This window comes from Gopherus flavomarginatus, chromosome 5 (assembly GCF_025201925.1).
Source record: "Gopherus flavomarginatus isolate rGopFla2 chromosome 5, rGopFla2.mat.asm, whole genome shotgun sequence".
Taxonomy (NCBI): domain Eukaryota; kingdom Metazoa; phylum Chordata; order Testudines; family Testudinidae; genus Gopherus; species Gopherus flavomarginatus.
In genome coordinates this window covers 140,708,848-140,730,298 of record NC_066621.1, presented here as the reverse complement: position 1 = coordinate 140,730,298, position 21,451 = coordinate 140,708,848, and the positions used below count along the sequence as shown (strand labels likewise).

Genomic DNA, 21,451 nt, shown 5'->3' with positions numbered 1-21,451 from the left:
TACCATTCTTTATATGATTTATGCAAATAATAATGAGACAATCCTCAAACAACACTGTCAGAAACCCTGAATATTTGTATTTGTATATGTATTATGGAAAGGATGTTATGGTAATAGAGAGACATTGCAGATACCTTTAGAAAAAATTAAAAGTCGGTTTTCTGCTGGTTAGATAATCCTACCATTGCTGCTCTTCTATCAAAATTCACCATCTAGAATTAAACACTTTTCTGCATTCTGTATTCTAGAGTCTGAGATTCCTTGTGAGTTGTGTACTAAATATAAGAAGCACCCATGCCCTTTCTGACATTTCTCAATTCACCATTCTCCTGTCAGTCACATAAAGCTCTGAAAAGTGATCAGTCAGGCTTTTAAAATACATGTCAGAAATGTGCTTCTGTCTTACAGAGCTACAGGTTACATATAGCCTTGACTTGTGTCAAATCTTTATGGAATTTTATATGAACAACAGGAGACACTATTGTGTTATATCTTTGAAGAAGGAACATCTTTCACTTGCAAACTACTTTGTAAAAGACTATGATATTTATGACTCTCGTAGTGCATCCTTAATTATATGGAGCTTTTATATAATTGGAGTTTGGAAATAAAGTATAAACAACACGCAAGTGTAACGCTCACAGATCCCGGTTGTTGGCATGTAGGATCAAACTGGGGACTTCTGGAGCTTAGTGCATGAGCTGCTATCACATGAGCTAAAAGCCAACTGGCTGTTAACTAAGGCTGTTGAGCAAACACATTAATCTCTCTCTAAGTGGTTTTGGTGCCACTAGATGGGACAGAACACCACACCCAGAAGGTGTGTGGGTTACACAAGGAGCACTAATTTTAATTGATTTATAACCTCTTCTTTCTTCCACTATTTACATATTCCACTCTTCTATATACATTTGTGTCTCTGACTTCCTACCTCTTCTGTTTACAACCTTGTCCTGAAGGGCCTGTCTACACTTGAAAGTCAATTTGGATTAAGGTAGGGTGTGAATTTAAAGCACAGTAGCTATTCCAGAATGACTCCATATGTAGACAAGCCCTCATCCAGCAGTAATCATCAGGAAGGAAAACAGTTGTTTTGTGAACTTCAGTTGAATAAAATAGGACATCCCCTCTTAAGTTAAGGGTTGATGGTGGGTGTCTATAAAAAAGTGGTAGATTAGCTACAATTTGTTGGCAATATGGTTTAAAGAACTCATATGAATACTGTGAGGTTCTATATGGGACCTTTGAGAAAATGTAGGTATCTGAAATCTAAAGCAGTTGGAAACAGTAAAGGGGAGCACAGAAGTGCCTGACCTCCCTGATAGCTGTTTGAGTTAACTGAAAACAACCCTATGATTTGTTACATCAAATGCAACAATACATCAAATACTAAAAAGAAAACCGTAATCATTGTTTCTGAAATAAAGGAAAGGAGATATATCCAACACAAAATGGCACCTTGGGAAAAACAGAACTAAATGTCAAAGAATGGATTGTCCTCTAAATCTCTCCTCTACCCCACATCTTCAGATAATATTCTGCAGCTAATACTTAGCTATGCTTGTATGCTTCCTCTGCTACTCTGATGATTACAATTGAAGAAAAGAAAAAAGCAAATCCAAGACATTAATGTGACAACTGATATGGTTATATACCTAAATATGTAAAAATAAAAATAACCTCTCCCAGGAGCTTTAACCTCTCTTTTCTGTTTGTGTCTCCTCCAGTCTTTCTGATGTGTTTATATGTTGCATCATTCTAAATTACAGTGGAGCAGAACTGGATTTTTTATGTATGCAAAACGCCCATATACACACATGATGGCATTTAATCTTTAGTACAGGATGATATATCCATTCCAAACAGCTACTACATAAAAGGACAATGTGACCATCAGTTTAAGGACCCTAGAAGACTGCATATCAGCTGATCCGCGCTCAACTCAGCAGATTCTCTACTGCTTAAGTGCACATTTGCAGCATCATGTGCATAGGATTAACCATACAACTGATGTTATTGTTAATAGAAATTGCATCTCTATTCCACTGTATACAGGGCTGAAAATGTGATGTCAGGCATTCAAACCTCTAGTAAGTATACACAGTCATATTATATACAAATTATATGGCTTCATTCCTGCTCTGACACTTCTTTTCAGAGTTTAACATTGACTGAGTAAACTTTAGAATATCAGCTATCTGTTCCATAATATAAAGTAATGTCCTAATATAGTACAGTAATGCAGTAAGACTTTTCTCCTGTTTATTTATTGTGGAGATTGTGTAGAGAATGAACTGAGTGTTCCCATTTTAGCATGATTTATCATTTATCTTCCTTTGCGTTAGTTTGCTGGGATCCAGACATATACTCTGTTTATGAATTTGAGCAGTTCAGCACATGATTATTGACAAATACATATCCTTGTCATTTTTGCAGTCTCCTAAATTCTGCTTGATTCTGTGTGAGATTGCTGGGACAGGATAGACAAATTAAAACAAACCCTTTATTCTAACATACAGACTCTTGTGTTTGAAGTATTATCCAAAATTATTTCAAAATTGTTGCTGTGTAACTTTCCTGGAGATTCATCGTCTTCCTTTGTTGACATCATCTGTTACAGTATACTGCACCTGCAACAGACTGCTTAACAAGGTTATTATTACTTACATGACTCAGTTGTTATAATTGCTTACCTACTCATGGCCAATTTTCACAGCATTACAATAAGAGAAAGAAATGTGACTTTCAGGAGGAAAATATTTAACAGTAAGCGAGACATACATGTGGTTCTTTGGAAGGGATGCACAAAAAAACTTTACATAATAAAAATGTAACCCTTCTGACCCTCTGAGTTGGCAGCAACAAGGGCCGGGTTCAGTATCCAGGGGTTCTGTTTCAATAGCACAATGCAAAACCGGCTCGAGCCCCCACCCAGTGACCTGGGACACTTACATACCACTCCCCCTGGGTGCCTCTAGGAGGCAATACTTCCCCACTCACAAGCACGGAGTCAGAGTGTAGCAAAATCCTTTTCATAAAGGAGGGAAACAATGCGGCATCACATTGGAGAAACACCACAAACAGAATTATAACACAAACCATAAGCAAAAAACCCACCTCCAAGTACGTTTGGCAATGTCTTTTCCCCCTTAGGGTCTTAAGTCGAATCACCCCAAAGTCCAACAACCCAAAAGTCTCTGTTTCTGGTCAGTGCCACTCCAGAGTTCAAAAGTTTATCTGCAGAGTTTCTCCCCCCCCCGCCCGGGTGGAAATGGGGGGGTATACACAGGGTGTTAAGGGGCACCTTACATGGGCCAGAGGCCAACTGCTCTGCCTCTCCGTGGAGTTCTGCTGCAGCCTTCACCACAACCAGCTCCACTCCACTCCACTCCATCAGCTGTGCTGCTCCTGCAAACCGCTCTGCTCACTGTTCTGTGGGCTGCTCCAACGTGCTGCAAACTGCTCTGCTCTGCCAGCCACTTAGCGATAGATCTTCAGGCTCCCCTGCTAGTTAACACAGCACTCAGTGATCTCAGCTCAGTAAGCTTAGCTCTTTTAGTGATTTCAGCTTGTAGTAGGGGAGCCCAGGTGCTGATGCACCATTGGCCCAACATGAATTCAGCTCAGCAGCCTCTAGATGGACTCCTAACGGATTCAAAATTAGCTCTGCTCTTCAACAGTGGAGAGACGAGAATGTGCAATTGATGTTCCAGGTCCTCAAGAGGGACCCATGCCAGTCCCCAACCTTTCTCAATTCACTGGGTTTTGGCACCCATGTCCCTTGTCTAGCAAGCACCACCCACCTGTTGGTGAGACATCTCTGTCACAAAGCGGTCCCACAGTTCCTCATCCACACAACCAAAGCGACAACACTCCACTCCTCTCGCCCCAACAACAAAGAAACTGGGGATCCCAGAGCTGTCAAAACAATGCCATGGGCCACGCCAGGCGCGGTGGGTGTGCCAATGCAAATACTTGAAATTCCCTTCCACACTCCCCACAATTCACCACCAGATGTCAGGGCAGAGCCCATCCTGACTCTGCTTACATAAAGGCTTACAACAAATACCTTTCCAGACCCCCTTTTTGTGTGATCAGTCTGTTAATGTCTGAACTATGTGAACGTTCCTCCCTTTGTGAAGGAACAATCACTGTTTAGAGGAATAGCAAGTGAGCAGAGACAAAATGGTAAATTACCAGGAAAAGGAAACCCTTCATTTTCCTTCAAAACCAGCAGCCACATTTTAGGCCCTTTTCCACACCAGATAAATTTTATAAACAGTTTATTAATGACTGTGCCTGGTATAGTATATGCCATAATATGGAAAAAGGTGTTCTCATAAATTAATCGTTTAAAGCTGTTCTACTTAATAATAAAGGGAGGAAACAGCAATGTTCTTCTAACAATACTAGGCAGCACTAAGCAGAAAAGTTAGAAACAATGATTCCCAGTTCTTTCCTATCTAGTTTAGTGAAAGCCTTTTTTAGCTTTAGATGTAAGAAAACCCTGCCTGCACCATTATAAATAAACAGCAACCTACCAATACAACACTATACATGCTACAAAAGAAGACATTTGTGCAAGTGTTAGTTTTGTCTCACTGAAGCTATACATTTGTTCCTGTCAGCATCCAAAAGCCAGGCTTTCTTTAGTCACAAGTTCCAGAATCAAAAGAACAATGGTTTAGTCAGCAGAAGTAAATAAAAAATCAGGTTTCTTGCAACTTAGACTATTTTAGCACTCTACTAAAATGTAATGGATTCTACTAAAATGTAACTAGAAAATGTCACAAGAAACAACACAACCCAAATCACAGCAAACTTTAAACAGCAAAATTATAGCCACAGCACAAATCCTATTTAAAACAGACATAAATTAAACCTGCAAAAAGCCTGATTTAGATTTCAGTGCATTTCTGAAGCTAGCAATAATTGCCTTTTCCAGGTATTAATTTAATGTGAGTGTATCCATCTGGTGAAACCTCTTGTTTCAGCAGTTCTAGTAAAAATAACAAAAATTTGCACTGAGAAAGGAAGAGGAACAGAACTTCCTTTAGCTATGTAGCTAGATGTGAAAATAGAAGCTACAATCACACGAAAATTAAGCAGTTTTCCACATAAGCACAGACCCTTCTCTTCTAGCAATGCACCTGAAAACAAAGAGGCTAGGATTCTACATCTCTGCCCTCATTACCGCCTATATCCCCTCCCACACCCTACTCTCTACCCTGACTATTCTCATGACTCACTCATGACTTTGTGACTTATTTCATACAACCCCACATACCTTGGACAACCACACACAGAATGCAGACAAGCTATGTATGTAGAACATGAACCTCTAAGGACTTTAGACATTGCACCGCTGCACATCACAGCACCTAATTTTTAGGGGGCCTAGAAACTCACAGGAGCAACGTTGTGACTCTCGAAGCAGAGTATGGCACATAGGCTTCCTAAACCATGAATGAGGAGAGAGAAGAGCCTAAGCATGTGATCCACACAAGCCAACATGCCAGGCAGGGAGCTGCCTAAACTAGCCAATGGGAGATGCCAACAATAGGCATGTGTGCTAAACCTCACTACGCTCTCAGAGACAGGTATCTATCTCTGCTAGTGATCCATGAACAGGAACCAGCCGCCTGAAGACAGGGGGCTTAAATGCCCTATGCGAACATGAGTTTGGCATCTGTTGCTGCATACAAAACAGCTGGAGGTGATGGTGCCAATGCCCACCTTCTAACTTTTAGCACAGTAGTTAGAGAACTCATATGGGAGGTGGGAAACTCCAGTTCAAGTCCCCCCTCTGTCAGAGGGGAAGAAAAAAATGTGTACTCCTGCTGGAATTCTGCACCACTGCACAATACAAAATTAACACAAAATAGATGTTCCCTGCAGAATTTTATTTTTTCCCATGGCAAAGTTATGATTTCCTCCCAGCATCCCTACCCGCACCTGGCATTGATGCTGGGGGCTCCCCCTGACAGCAGGAGCCCCAGCCATGCAGGACTGCAGAGCTCTAGACACATGGGGCTGTCAGCAGGACATCCAGCCACCTTGGGCTGACAGCAGAAGTACAATTATATTGTATTTTGTCAAATAAAATATGCAGAATTTTAAAATATTGCGTACAGATTTTTTATTTTTTTTGGCACAGAATTCCCCAGGAGTAATTTGAATAGTGTCTCCTGTCTCTCAAGAGAGCTCTTTAATCATAATCACAAACTCTCAGATATTTTGATGTGGGGCTCCCTCAATTTCTTCTGCTGAAGCTGTTCACTGAGGCTAAATAGTGAAAGAACAATTGGAGTAGGGGGACTGGCTAAAGGGTTTCCCACCTCCCATGGAGGAGCCCCAACCACTGAACTACAGAGTAATTCTTGCACTTGCTCTTTCTCTGGCTCCATGACTCTTTACATATTTATCCACAGTGAAACAGCTTTCAGAGGAGAGACTGAGGGAGCCCTTTAACTACCCATAGCTCAGTGGTTACAGTACCCTTCTGAAAGGTTTGGGAGACTCCTATTTATATCCTTCTTCCTCCTCTCATAGAGAGACAGAAATTTAACCTGGGTCACCCACATCTCCAGTAAGCACACTAACCACTAGGCAAGAACTTTTAAGACCATCATGTCACCCAGACAGATTCTGAATGGGACCTGCCCCAATAGGCATGCTCAGAAGCCACCTACCAAGGTGACTTAGGTGGATAAATGCCTATTTTCCCCTGTTTGTGACTAGTTCTGGGATTTGGCAGGGGATAGGCACCCAGGTGTCTAGAGAGATGCAGCAGCTTGCATGCCTCAGGGTCTAAAACTTAAGCGTCTCAGGAACTCTGAGGAAAGTTAGGCAACAAGTGAGATTAGGCACCTTGAAAGCTAAGCAGCAGCCAAATAGGAATTTTTGTGGAACACAGTGGTGCTGCATACAGGGAGTTAGGCACCTATATCTGGAGTTTAGACATCTAAGGTGCTTCATGGATAGCACCCCTAGCCAACCAGTGGAATCCACAAACACTAGGTTAGGTGCCTAGGCTCTCTATACAATGCATGGAGTCAGAGACATACTGGTGCCTGAGAATGAGATCCACTAAAGTCTGAGCTGCATAAGCTAGCTCATTGTAGATGTGATGGAGAGGGGTGTGTCCTAAAATCCTACCCTTCTTGGGGAATTAGGCACCTAAGTCTGAGCTGGAGCGAGGCACCTATCTCTGCTTGGGATCCACAGCTGGGAACCTCTCCTGGAGTCAAGCACCTAACTCTTTTCTTGGAAGAACAACAGCAGTACATACCTAACTCCACACAAAAGGGTCCTGGGGGAGGGAGCAGAAAGAAGGCAATGGCAGCAGAAATCTCCTTTATAATTTTTAGCCTAGTGGTTAGGGTACTCACAAGGGGCAATGGAAACCCCCGTTTAATTCCCCTTCTATCTGATAGGAGAAGGGACTTGAACATGGGTTTTTCATCTATAAGCTGAATACCGTAACCTCAGGACCACCTACTCATTGATTACCAGTCATGTAGCATTTTGCAGCAGCACATATAGCAATTGTTTACATGGCAAAATAACATTTTAAAATTATTTACTGTATTTTTAACTTCTTTTAATGTTATTATTGAAAACAAGAAGGAATCATCACCAGTCAGCTATCTGCACAACCACCAATAAGTGGTCCAAAGACTATAGTCTGAGAACCATTGACCAAACTGCACCTTGAATAACAAGGAGGGCATACATTTGGAAAAATAAAGATGGGCAAAGAGTTTCCAAAATGGCCCTTTAGCCACAATTAGACTCAGAATTTTGCAATATAAACACTGGGAGAGGTAGGGGAACTCCATTCACTGCCATTTTAATGTTTTTTACCTGTTTGTTAAAAATATCTAGAATATATCTGAGGAAGAATATAGTTAAATAACTGCTTATTTTAAGGTATATCAATAATTATAGTAATTTATAGCCTATTTTATTCTAGGTCTGCCTAGCTCCAGATTAATAAAGCAATTCTGAGTAAATCTGAACTTGTCTTTTTCTTATGTCCCAGTACCCTAGTCTTTCCTATGCCTACACCTGTGTGGGAGGTGGAATTCGTTTACAAGGTTGCCACTGTCTCACATCTTACTGTCAGCTAGAAGCACGTTGCATAGTACTTGCAAAATAATTTTAGGTTGACAAAACATTGTGTTATGATGCTAACAGGTTTGTCCAGCAGGACAATTTTATTCAAAAGTGGTAACTCTGTCATATTACAACATTCAACAGAGCTGAGAACTGATGCATTGAGACATATGGACACGCAATGCAATTTTTAAATATTTTATATTTATGAACTATCTTTTTAAGGCTGCTAAAAGATCTGAATAAATTTATGCACTATTACATAAGCAGCTGAAGTTATCACATGACTTTGGGTCTAGGATTTGCAGCCCACTCTCTTCTACCTGCAAAACCAAAACAAAATATTATTTGGTTGGATTGTGGGCTCCAAGGATTTTTAAGAGTCATCAAATCTCCAGCTGGCTCTCTCAGCTAAAAAGCTTTAACTTATCCTTTAACAGCCTACTCTATTTAACATGTTAAAAATTACCTCTCATGTATTTAAGTATACAGTTTCTTGACAAACAACGTACATGGTATATGCTGAAAGAAATGAAGAACAGAGAAATTAGCAGATCAAACAAAAGAGGATTTTTTATCCATACAGCAGATCCAACAGTAGGACTTAATTAATATTTTTCTAGACTAAGATAAATGTTGATAAGACTTACATAACCATATATTTGTATATATGTAATGGAATAGTCTTATTTTGCTGATTTGATGCATAACAGATTAACATCTTCTGAGCTGTCAAATAACTTTATTTTTACAGTTCTGCAAAACAAAACAATGTTTATAAGCTACGTGAAGTCATTTCCAAAGAAGCCTTTGAAACTATTTGTGAACAATAAGCACTACAGAATCATTACACCGGTGTCCTTGGCTAAATTTCTCTTCCCTTATTGTTATGCACTATTGTTTGGCGGACAGCAGCTAGCTGTTTCAACGGCAGTGTAGTTTTCATGATCTTGTAGGATGCCCAGGGTGCTAGAAATAAAGCGATACTATTGCATTATTTTATTTCCTTTTTCCTGTAACAGTTAAACATCCTCTATGTCATTTTATACTTCAGATGTATTGCTTTAGGATGCTTTTGTCCTTCAGGCTTCATGTTGCATGCCGCACTCTTGCACCGCCGGAGAGCGCCGATCAGCAGGGTTCCACCTTCAGCGAGGGCCCTCCGGCTTCCTCCTGCAGTTGTCGCTGCAGGCTGCTTTCAGTATAGGCCAGGAGGAGACGGGGATGGGGACGCTCTGAGGACCTTGCCTCTGCAAATCCGCATTCCCCACGTTCCAGCAGCGGCTGACGTCTGTGGGAAGACTGTCAGCTGCGCTGCGGCAAAGGGCCCTTTAAAGTGGCCTTTCTCCTACAGCCCTCCTGGTGCAAGAGCCTGGAGCACAGAGCGCCTGTTAGCGCACCAGGCCAGTGGTGGGAAGCAACAGTAACACAGAACATGGCAAGAAGCGGGGGGGGGGGGGGGGGGGGGGGGGGGGGGAGGGAAGAGGTTTGCCCGGGAGATGGGAGCCGCAGGCCAGGTCCGCTGCTATGGGAACAGGGCGGGAAGGGCCCAGTTTGCCCCTGCAGCAGGCCAGGGGTGCGGCATCAGCAGAAAATGAGGCAGAGCAGGCCCAGTACACCAGCGTGAGGCAAGGTGGTAGCGGGCCGAGCCCTGGGGATGGGAAATTAGGACAGGCCGGTCGATGCGGGGAGGAGCGGACGCAGGCCAGCAGCAGAGGGCGGGAGAGGGGCTGGGAGCACAAGGCAGGCGCAGAAGACAGGAAGGGGGAAGGCTTGGGACACCTGACGATAAAGGGCAGGGACGGAGGGGCGCTAGGTGCACGGGGGCGGGGCCCCGCGGGGGAGAGGGTAATAACAACCCTAGTAGAGCACGCGCGCGCGCGCTGCTGGTGTCACGTGGGCTAAGGGCCCAGCGCGCCCGCGTGCGTGTGTGTGTGTGTGCGCGCGCGCGCGCATGCCTTTCCGCTGTCCACCCCCCTCGAGCGAGGCGTCCCGCCCCGGCCAATGGGGAGGCGGCGCTGTCGTTAACCCCTGGCCTGGCAGGTAGCGCTGAGGTGAGGGGCTGTGGAGCCTGGCTGCCACCGCCGCCTTCATCTTCTCCCCGCTGTGGGCAGTAGCCACCGGGGAGCGAGGCCTGTGGGGGAGCGAGAGGCGCCTGTCGTCGCTGCCGCCGCGGTCTCCGCTTCCCCCGGCCGGTGAGGGAAGCAGCCCGCGCAGCAGCTAAGGAGGCTGGGAGCGACGGCGGCTCAGGAACCGCTCCAGAGATGATGCCGGTAAGTGCGAGACCCGCTTCGTCCAGGGCGCCCTGATCTCCCGCTGAGGGCGGCTGCGCTCCTAACCTGTAGCCGAATCCGTGCTGATTCCCCTGCCTGGGTCGGTGGGGCTGGGAAGGGCGCTCGGCACCACAGCTCCCCCCTTCCTTCCCGGTGTAGGCCACTTCCCGGTGGGGGAGGGGGACCCAGCCATTACCTCCCCCCATGGGGGCTGAAATGCCCCGTGTCCGCCGGCGGGCGTGGAGGCCCCATGTCACCCGCGATCGCTGCCTGGCTGGGGCGGCTTCTCTCCGAGAGAGGCGGCAGCATCGTCTGCCCCATCCGTTCGCCCTGCTGGGCAGAGGGGCTGCCCAGCCTCCTCGGGGCCGTGCGTCGGACAGCCAGCCCTGCCCGCGACGGGCTGAGCATCCTGTGGACTTCGCGCTCCGCACTGCCTGGCAGGTCTCCCTGCTCTGGAGACCACTCGTGCTTCGGAGGTACAGTAATTTGCTGCTCCTCCGTGCGGAGCAGGTTCGAGCCCTGTGGCTCCTCGGCGGTTACAGCGTGGGCTGGCTTTTTCTTCGTGAAGCCTCGTTCGTTTGTTTTTCTTTAAACACATTTTCATCAGCCTCGTGCGAAGAAGGGTTGATAAGAGACCTCTCGGTTAGAGTACAGCTTTGGTCGTTTCTCAAGCGTCTTCATGTGACCTTCTGGTAGGAAGAATGCATGGAGCAGCTATATCGCCAGCCTCTCCATTTCGGGATGGCAGGATCTCTCTCCTGTGTCTCCTTTCTCTGCTCCTCGCAGCTTCAGTGCGGAGATATGTTGTTTTGGTTGTGAAAGTTAAATAAACAAATTAGTTTGTCTCTCACAGCATAAGAGTGGGGATGGCATGTGGGTGGCATGTGCAGTGGTCAGGAGAGAGTTGTGCTTGATGCCGGTATTAGGTTTGTGGCTAACTCTTGAGACTTGAGTGACAAACAGCCATATTTATTTGTCGATTTCAAGTTCAAATTTGGGTTATTAAAAACTAGCTTCTACAAAATAAAGCACCCAATATGAACTTTTATCTGTTTTCTTGAATTAGAATTGAAAGATTTTTTTAAGTTAAAATTCCTCCACACTGCTGTCAGTGAGAATATGGAAGTGAAATTGAGTAAAAACTGACTTTCTGTTGTCCAAGCTTGAGAGAGAATTCAGAAACTAAGAGTAAATTGGATCTAAATTTTCATTTTGACCCATACAAGGTGGTGTATACCATGAGATATCTTTACATTTATTTTTTTATCTATTTTTCTTCTGATTTTCAGCTGCCAAATACAAAAGGAGTCCATTAAGATTTAAAAAAAAATTCCTATAAAACAGATTTACCAAAACCAGGCACAATAAGAGTAATTGATTTGTCGTACTTATGTTCCTAGTCCATAAACCTATGGATGTTGTGCAGTTTTAGAGAGGAGGAAAAAATGACTGGTAATTTTATCAGCTTCTGTGCTTCAGAAATAGTAACATGTAAACTGAAGGTCATGGCAGTCTCTGATTAAATATACTTGTTTGTCATTGCCTGTTGACATTTTCTCCCGGTCCAAAAATCATATGCTAACTTCAGAAATGCAGTGTTTGCACTATTATACTCTTTCTAGGCCATTTGATTAGTCTCAGTGTTTTGTATTCACTCCAGGCTACTTTTAAAAATTGCAGTTGCTTGTAGTGGTCTTGCGATAACTCTGTTTATAAAGATTACCTCAAGTATTTTAGTATTGATGTCTTTTAATACAACACATTTAACTTGCAACAGATACAGCTGTTTTGAAAACTGGAAGTTGCTAAATCCAAGTTCTGAAATATTAGATTTGTTTTCCTTTCTGAAGAATTGAGAGAATCCTGTGGTAACGAAATAATACTTAATTGAATCTGTCATAACATAGACACGTGTACTTGAATACCTTTTTTGAGAGTGCACCTCAATCCTGATCTAGCACATCCTGGATAGTCTACTTCTGGACCTCTAGAAAAATGTCACAAATACCAAATTCTGTCTGTATAGTGATCTAGTTTTGTGAGCAGATCTGGGGGACTGGAATGGGACCAGACTTACTTTCACTTTAGGCTCAAAAATTTGAGTCACGATTTTTCAGGAGTGGACGGTTAGTGCCCTAATTTATTGTATTAGGTAGCTCCTCGACATCAGATTAATGAAAGCTTGCTCCTTCATGAAATAGCTTTTGAATAATTAGCAAACAAAAACATGTTTGCAAGAAGATACACTTAACCACACAGTGTAGTTCTGTTAATAACATCTGTTGTTCCAGTATTAGTTTTAACAAGCAAATTTGAGAAATTTAGAAATATTAATTTAATCTGTATCAGATTGGTCTGTTGACTCACAGTGATCAGATATCAAGGAGTTGAATGGTAAACTTGACAGTTAATTGGTTGAAACTGGATTTCATCCTTGATTCCTAAAATGTCTCAACTTGATGGGGAAGCGTGATTCCTTTCTACCTTCCCTCCATGCTTCTTTTTTCCCTCCTTTCTCCCTCCTCCCCCCAAAGGGAAGATGGAGGAGGATGTCTCCAGAAAGAGGTTTTACCACTAAGAATCTTCTTGCCATTTGTACACCTTTTTTCTCCCCTTCTTCTAAACTCTTCTTCCTTACTCTGCCACATCCTGGGGTATGTCTACACTACAGGATTATTCCAATTTTACATAAACTGGTTTTGTAAAACAGATTGTATAAAGTCGAGTGCACGTGACCACACTAAGCACATTAATTCGGCGGTGGGTGTCCATGTACTGAGGCTAGCGTCGATTTCCAGAGCGTTGCACTGTGGGTAACTATCCCGTAGCTTTCCCATAGTTCCCGCAGTCTTCCCTTCCCCTTGGAATTCTGAGTTGAGATCCCAGTGCCTGACGGGGCAAGAAACATTGTTGCGGGTGGTTCTGGGTACAGCCTCACCCCTCCCTCCGTGAAAGCAGCAGACAACCGTTTCGCGCCTTTTTTCCTGGCTAAACTGTGCAGATGCCATAGCACAGCAAGCATGGACCCTGCTCAGATCAAGACTGCAATTGTGGACATTGTAAACATCTTGCACATTCTCATGCAGTCTATGCTGAACCAGGACCTGCAAAGCCAGGTGAGGAGGAGGCGGCTTCGGTAGTGCTGCAACAAGAGTGATGAGGACATGGACACAGAATTCTCTCAAACCGTGGGCTCCTGTGCTTTGGAGATCCTGCTGGTAATGGGACAGGTTCTAGCCATTGAACGCTGATTTTGGGCCCGGGAAACAAGCACAGACTGGTGGGACCGCATAGTTTTGCAGGTTTGGGATGATTCGCAGTGGCTGCAAAACTTTTGCCTGTGTAAGGGCACTTTCATGAAACTTTGTGACTTACTTTCCCCTGCCCTGAAACGCCATAATACCAGGATGAGAGCAGCCCTCACAGTTGAGAAGCGAGTGGCAGTAGCCCCCTGGAAGCTTGCAATGCCAGACAGCCACCGGTCAGTCGGGAATCAATTTGGAGTGGGCAAATCTACTGTGGGGGCTGCTGTGATGCAAGTAGCCAAAGCAATCATTAAGCTGCTGCTACAAAAGGTTGTAACTCTGGGAAACATGCAGGTCGTAGTGGATGGCTTTGCTGCAATGGGATTCCCTAACTGTGAAGGGGCGATAGATGGAACCCATATCCCTATCTTGGCACCGGAGCACCAGGGCACCCAGTACATAAACCTCAAGGGGTACTTTTCCAAGCACTGGTGGATCACAAGGGATGTTTCACCAACATCCACATGGGATGGCCAGGAAGGGTTCATGACGCTCGTGTCTTCAGGAACACTACTCTGTTTAAACAGCTGCAGCAAGGGAATTGCGTCCCAGACCAGAAAATAACAGTTGGGGATGTTGAAATGCCTGTAGTTATCCTGGGTGACCCAGCCAACCCCTTGATGCCATGGCTCATGATGAAGCCATACACAGGCAGCCTGGACAGTAGTCAGGAGCTGTTCAACTACAGGCTGAGCAAGTGCATAATGGTGGTAGAATGTGCATTTGGCTGTTTAAAGGTGTGCTGGCGCACATTACTGACTCGCTCAGACCTCAGTCAAACCAATGTCCCCATTGTTATTGCTGCTTGCTGTGTGCTCCACAATCTCTGTGAGAGTAGGGGGGAGACCGTTATGCTGGGGTGGGAGGCTGAGGCAAATCGCCTGATTACGCGCAGCCAGACACCAGGGCGATTAGAAGAGCACACCACGAAACAGAGCGCATCAGAGAAGCTTTGAAAACGAGTTTCATCACGGGCCAGGGTACGGTGTGACTGCTGTGTTTGTTTCCCCTTGATGAATGCCCCCTCTTGATTGACTCATTCCCTTTAAGCAACCCACCCTCCCCCTTCGATTACAGCTTGCTTAAGGAAATAAAGTCACTATCGTTTAAAAATCATGTATTCTTTATTAAGAAGTCATTATAAAAAGAGGGAGAGAACTGACAAGGTATCCCAGCTGGGTTTGGGAGGAGGATAGGAGGGAAGGCAAAGGCCACTAAAAATATTTCAAACTAATGACAGCCTTTTGGTTGGACTGTCCATGAGGGTGGAGTGAGCGGGTGCACTGAGCCTTCCCCCACGCGTTCTTACACGTCTGGGTGAAGAAGATATGGAACATGGTGAGGGTTGTTACACAGGGGCTGCAGCGGCACTCTGTGACCCTGCTGCTGTTCCTGAAGCTCCACCAGACGTCGGAGGATGTCAGTTTGATCACGCAGCAACCCCAGCGTTGCATCATGCCTCCTCTGATCTTCCTGCTGCCACCTTTCATCACGTTTGTCCCTCCTGTCCTCATGTTCACTGGCATCTTTCCTGTAATTTGATACCACGTCCTTCCACTCATTCAGATGAGCTCTTTCATTGCAGGTTAGTTCCATGATTTCCAAGAACATTTCGTCTCACGGCTTTTTTTTCCTCCACCTTATTATCTGAGAGAGCCTTCGGGATGGAGTAGGGAGGCTTGAAAAATTTGCCACTGCATGAGGGAGGTAAAAAAGGGAGAGAAGTATTTAAAAAGATACATTTTGCAGAACAATGGTTATACTCTTTCATGGTGAACAACACTATTCACCTTACATAGCACGTGTGTTTTCACTACAAGGTTGCATTTTGCATCTTAATATTGAGTGCCTGCAGCTCTGGTGTTAGAGATCTCACAGACGCAGGTCCAGGCAGCAGAATTCAATTAGCATGCGGCCATGGTAAGCCATTGTCTTTCGGCTTCTGCAGCCTTCATATACATAGTGCCCTCCTTTCCCAAATACCAAGCAAAGCCCGTTCAGTGCTGCTTCTTTCCTGTTAACATACAGCAGCAGAAACCACACCCCCATCCAATTCTCTGGGATGATCGCTTTACCCCTCTCCCCACCACGTGGCTGGTAGCAGGGAAGATCCCTGCTAGCCAAACGTGAAAAAGCTCAGCTTCTTTACCCCCCTCCCCATTCTTCCCTCCCCCCACCCGCTTGGCTACCTGCAAGGAAGGATTTATTTTAAGCAACAGGCAGACAGGCCAGTAGGAATGGCCATCTCTGTCCCCTTAATTAAATTTCTGAATTTCAACCAGGTTACCATGAACGATATCACTCTCCTGAGGATAACACAGCGAGATAAAGAACGGATGTTGCTTGAATGTCAGCAATCACCGGGACCATACACAGCTAAGCTTTGTCATGCAATGTTACCAGATTACTTGCTACATGCATGGCGTGGTCAAGTGTCCTATTATGGAGGACGGAATAATGCTGCCTTGCCCAGAAACCTTCTGCAAAGGCTTTTGGAGTACCTCCAAGAAAGCTTCATGGAGATGTCCCTGGAGGATTTCCGCTCCATCCCCAGACATGTTAACAAACTTTTCCAATAACTGTACTGGCCATGAATGCATCCCAAGTCCTCAGGGCAAATCAATCATTAAACGCTTGCTTTTAAACCATATTTTATATTTACAAAGGTACACTCACGAGAGGTCACTTCTATGGCTTCATTGTCTGGGCTACTGACTTGGGAGGGTTGGGAGGATAAGCCCGTCTGGGTGAGAAAAAGCTCCTGGGTGTTGGGGAGAACGGAGTGCTGTGTGCTCTCTGCAAGCTCGTCCTCCTCATCTTCCCCATCTGCAGAATCCTCAGTCATGGCTGAGATTACCAACCCCACCTCGGAATCCACGGGCAGGGGTGGGGTAGTGGTGGTGGACCCCCCTAGAATTGCATGCAGCAAACAGCGTAGAAGTGGCATGTTTTTGGCCCTGCCCCGGACCTTCCATTTTGTTCTTTGGTTTTCTGGTAGGCTTGTCTGAGCTCCTTAACTTTCACCCTGCACTGCACTGAATCCCTGGTGTGGCGTTTCTCCATTATAGCCTTGGAAATTTTTTCAAATGTTTTTTCATTTTGTCTTTTGGAACAGAGTTCTGTTAGCACAGAGTCCTCTCCCCATATAGCGATCAGATCCAGTAGCTCCTGTGCGGTCCATGCTGGAGCTCTTTTTCGAGTCTCAGGAGACTGCATTGTTACCTGTGCTGATGGGCTCTGCGTGGTCACCTGTGATGGTGAGCTCTCCATGCTGGCCAAACAGGAAATGAAATTCAAAAGTTTGCGGGGCTTTTCCTGTCTACTTGGCCAGTGCCTCCGAGGTCACATTGGTGCACTGTGGGATACTGCCCGGAGGCCAATACCATCAACTTACGGCCACACTAACCCTAATCCGATACGGTAATACCAATTTTAGCACTAATCCTCTCGTCGGGGAGGAATACAGAAACCGGTTTAAAGAACCCTTTATCGATATAAAGGGCCTCGTTGTGTGGACGGGTGCAGCATTAAATCGGTTTAACGCTGCTAAAATCGTTAAACGCGTAGTATAGACCAGGCCTTGGTGGAATACAAGAGTAACTGTTCAGTTGGTCCTGCATGGTTGAATTTCCCTGTAGTAATGGTGCAGAGTGAATTGATTTTAAATCAAGGCGATTTTAAATAGATTTAAATTACCAAATAAATGCCTTGATTATAAATCTGTCATAATCAACTTTTTCATTCATACTTCAGTTACAGTATTTCCTAAAGAGATGTGCCTTCCCAGTGGTTGGTGTAACATTACAAGAATTTGGTTTTTTTGTTTGTGTTTTTTTTTAATTTTAACAAGTAAATAGAGCCTTTACACTGGATTTGGAATATCTTTTTGCTGCCTAGTAGGGTCTGCTATAACTGTATATATTTACTTAAGCAATTATGTAGCTTAATATTTCCAGGTTCTTATTCTTCATTCACCATTTTCTAAAATGTGCAATTCTGTTTTGCTTATTTACTAGATTTTTGTTTGTGATGTGTCAAACTGAATTAGGATGGTAATTGGAACTTAATTGAGCACAACATATAAAATTTATTTTATTAAACAAAGCAAGCCCTTAATGCAGTGCATGGTCAATTGTGCCATATTTATGAAGCTTGACCTCACACTAGGTATTTTTCTCTGCCATCTTTAACTCAGTTTTTGATAAGGCTCCTTGATTCAGAAAATATACTTTTTTTTATTTTTAAGCCTTGACATATTTTGTATCAAATTCAGATTTAAAATTATTTTTCTTTAAAACAAAAAAACAAACCTTATTACGATTCAAATAAAATTTTAATCCACCCTACTAATGGGAAATGGACAAAATGCCATAAGTCTCAGTTTTGCTCAGCTGGGTAATATTATTCAGGAGCAAAAATGGTAAACTTTTGGGTCTCCAGCTAGAAATTTGTGTGATAAATACAAAAATTCTGTGATTCTGCAGACTGTAGTCCCCATCCCAAAGTACTCTGTAAAAAAATGGACATGTGTATGTCTTGATTAAATAGTTGATATCACTGACCTACTTTCACCAAAAAAGTGAAAACATCTTTTTGATATGTGTCTGATTTGATCTTACTGGTTTTGTACATTTGGCCTTACCACTAACTATCTGATACCCTTTCATCATCTAAGCTAATGTGGCTCTTTACAGGTTAAAATAGCCATCTGACTTCCAAAAGTGCTGTGCGTATTCCTGTAGCTGCAATTACATTGACAATAACCAGTTTTGAGAAGACTACCTTTCTTTTCCATCACCCCTGTGCTCCAATAGCAACTGTGTAATTCTTAGCCTATAATTATTACATAGGAACTCAGGTTTGCCCACTCTTTGGGGTGGGAGTTTTATAACTGATGGTGACATTGAACTGAAGGTTTGTGGGGTTGGGGGAGAGAGTTAACTGGGGAAGACATCTTAAACGGGATATGCAATTAGAGTACTTCTCCTTGGCTGATGGCTTCAAAGTGATATGACCTTGCAGATTACTACCAGCCCTTTGCCTTTTCTACTCACCAGTGTCTACAAGGTGAAAGAAGAGGAAGAATGCTTTCTCCCCAGTTGCATCTCTTCTTGTGTAGGAAAGGAGTTGCTACAGTAGAGCTCAGCTACAGACATAAAGTATTCCTCCAATATACCATTTGATTTCTAGGTAGTTGTTGGTCAGTTCTTGCCTCCACATCCTATGCAGGGATGTGATTTCAATCCTATGGCTTGGGAATAAATACTTGTGGGCTGTGCACCTTCAGTAGAACGGCAGGGAAGAAAAATGTTGTGTAAGAAGTTGTGATGCGTGGGGTACATTGAGATGAATATTAGATTTCCCCCCCTCCCCCATCTTCCTCAAGTAACTCCTAGTTTGTTCTGTGGAACTTTTCTTTTTGGCCTAGGTGTTGACTTGGATAGGTTGGTCTGCTGACAGCCAGTATCTGTAGTTTTTGTGGTCTGGAGGGCTTCAGATGTTTGTCTGGATAGACTCCTATGGTGGTTAGGATGAAACCTGAACTTTGGATCTAAAGTTAAGGTGCCCTTTTAATTGTGTGTGTGTGTGTTTGTTTTTTTTTTTTTTTTTTTATTTTAGTAGTTTTGTGAGGGCGAATCAGTTACTTAGTGTTTTGTGTTCTTTTGTTCCTTTTGTGTTTTGCAACTTAATATGGTAGTACTTGAAAGTGTGTGTGTGTGTTTCTCCATATTCCTTTTGGAAAATGTGTGGTGGCTAAGTATGTATATAATCTGTTCATAATAGGAAGTTTGAGTAGTCACTTGCAATCTGGAACCCAAATGGGAGTGGGTGCGGAAGGTATGGGTGTGTGTGTGCATGCATGTGGTCGTGTGGGTTTTTTAAAATCTTAACTACTGCATATATAACTGAACTGTTTAAACAAAATTTTCCCAAAAGAGCCTCCTACTGTATTAAGTACCTGCAGGATTTTATATGAAGTTGGTTTTCAGATGAATGCTGAGACACTTAACGCTATATGACCTATATTTTATTTTTTGAATTTATATGTTCCAAAAAGTCTGATGTGGGCATGGCTTGACCCTAATTTAAATCAGAATAAATATACACTTATTTAGACTTCCTCTGAGTAAAAGGTCAACTCTTTATTCTAATCAGTCTAGAGATACGTATGTCAACTTGACATTCTTAAGTTCAGTTTCAGTTTGAATGCTTGGAGTTGGCAGTACTGCATTCATCCTGACTTATGCCTATTCTTGTTGCTCTTCCATATCTTCTTGGTTTTACTATGAGTACGTTTACACTGCAAAAAAGACCTGAGTCAGCAAGTCCAAGACCTGGCCTACACTACACAGTTAGATTGACATAAGCTGCTTTATGTCAACCTAACTATGTCAGTGTACACACAATAGCTTTGCTCCTGCCTACTACACTAATATTATAACTCTACCTCCACAACAAAGGGCTTGTTTGGTGTAGATAGGGCACTGTGTTACTTACATCAGCTATTGGCTGTCTTGTCAACTTCATGGCTATGCTGGAGCTATGAAATGGACAAGAAAGCCTGACACCAGATCTCTGTTCCAAGCCAGGCTGCCACATAGCTTGGGCTTCTCCACAGGTTTCCCACTGGGATCTCTACTGACCCTCCCCAGGGTCCCGGCTCTTTGTTCCTAGCCTGGACTCTGAGACATAGCTTGAAAGCCAGCAATGGGCATGAGTCATTTGACCCAGACTCTGAAACTCGTGTTGTGTGTGGACGTAGTGTTCTTTAGACTAGCTCTTACTTTTATTTCCACCTCTTAAGAGCTTATTACTTTAACTTTGTTGTGCCATTCAGTTGGGCAACAGACTGCTATGTATGAGGGGATGGTAACTTGGAACTAGGAGAGAGGGGTGTGTGTGTGTGTGTGTGTGTGTTTCTCCATTTCCTGTTGGTCTACTGATTCTTGTCCCTAATGTTGTCTACTTGAGGTTCTGAAATGATTTACTTCAGAAGCATTATTTGGAAACAGGCTATAGAAAACTAACTTGTTGACATTATTTGGCTCAATCATTTTTCTTTTTGAGCTGGGTAAATAAAGCAATAGTGTCAGTACGTGAAGACTAGGTTTTGCAGATTTCAGTTACATGCTGGGATATTGCCTGAATTTTATAGGGATAGAGTTAGTGGGCATAACTTGAATTTTAATCTTAATTTTAATTAAAATTAAATGGTTTTTTTAGGTTTCTTATTGAATAAAAGTAAAAATTTTAGAATATGTAAAGCACCTAGATTTGTAATACTGTTGAAGATGAAGACATATATAAAGGCTCATCCTTGTATTTTTGAACACATGAATAGATTGGTTGCAAGCAGCTAAATTTTAATTGTTCAAGAATAAGGGAGAAATGTAACCAAAATCTTTTTAAGAGGTTAACTGAGAGCAGGGGGAAAACATTGTTTTGGTAACCTGGGTCTATGCTTGATGTCCTTTGGAAGAGTGGCCGTGATGATGGGTTGACTCAGGATCTGGCAAAGATATGTGGTGGGTAGCATGGGAAATCGGCATCTCTGACTTGTGTGGTTATGATGCATATGAATGTAACCAATAATACTTTGCTTCATGACCACTTGGATCTTGGGTGGTCCAATCCACATGTTGATTTGTTCATACCATAGTGCATCAGGATCCACTTGCTGGCAGCCTTCGTTTGCATACCCAAGAGGATAACAATTAGTTTGTGGATGCTTCAGATCTTTAGTCTTAGTAGTAA

At 43.4% G+C, this 21,451-nt stretch overlaps 1 protein-coding gene across 3 annotated transcripts in view; it reads left to right on the top strand.

Moving 5' to 3' along the window:
- Nucleotides 1-9,152: 9,152 nt before the first annotated feature.
- The window catches only part of PPP1R13B (protein phosphatase 1 regulatory subunit 13B), a 128,818-nt gene continuing 116,519 nt past the window's right edge, over nt 9,153-21,451 (top strand). For 2 of the 3 annotated variants that reach the window (XM_050954113.1, XM_050954112.1), the window contains exon 1: nt 9,153-9,521. In XM_050954113.1, the coding sequence (XP_050810070.1) occupies nt 9,210-9,521 (312 nt within the window). In that variant the 5' untranslated portion in view covers nt 9,153-9,209. Of the gene's footprint in view, nt 9,522-10,162; nt 10,392-21,451 lie in introns of those variants that run through there. The other variant, XM_050954114.1, reaches the window with a different exon arrangement.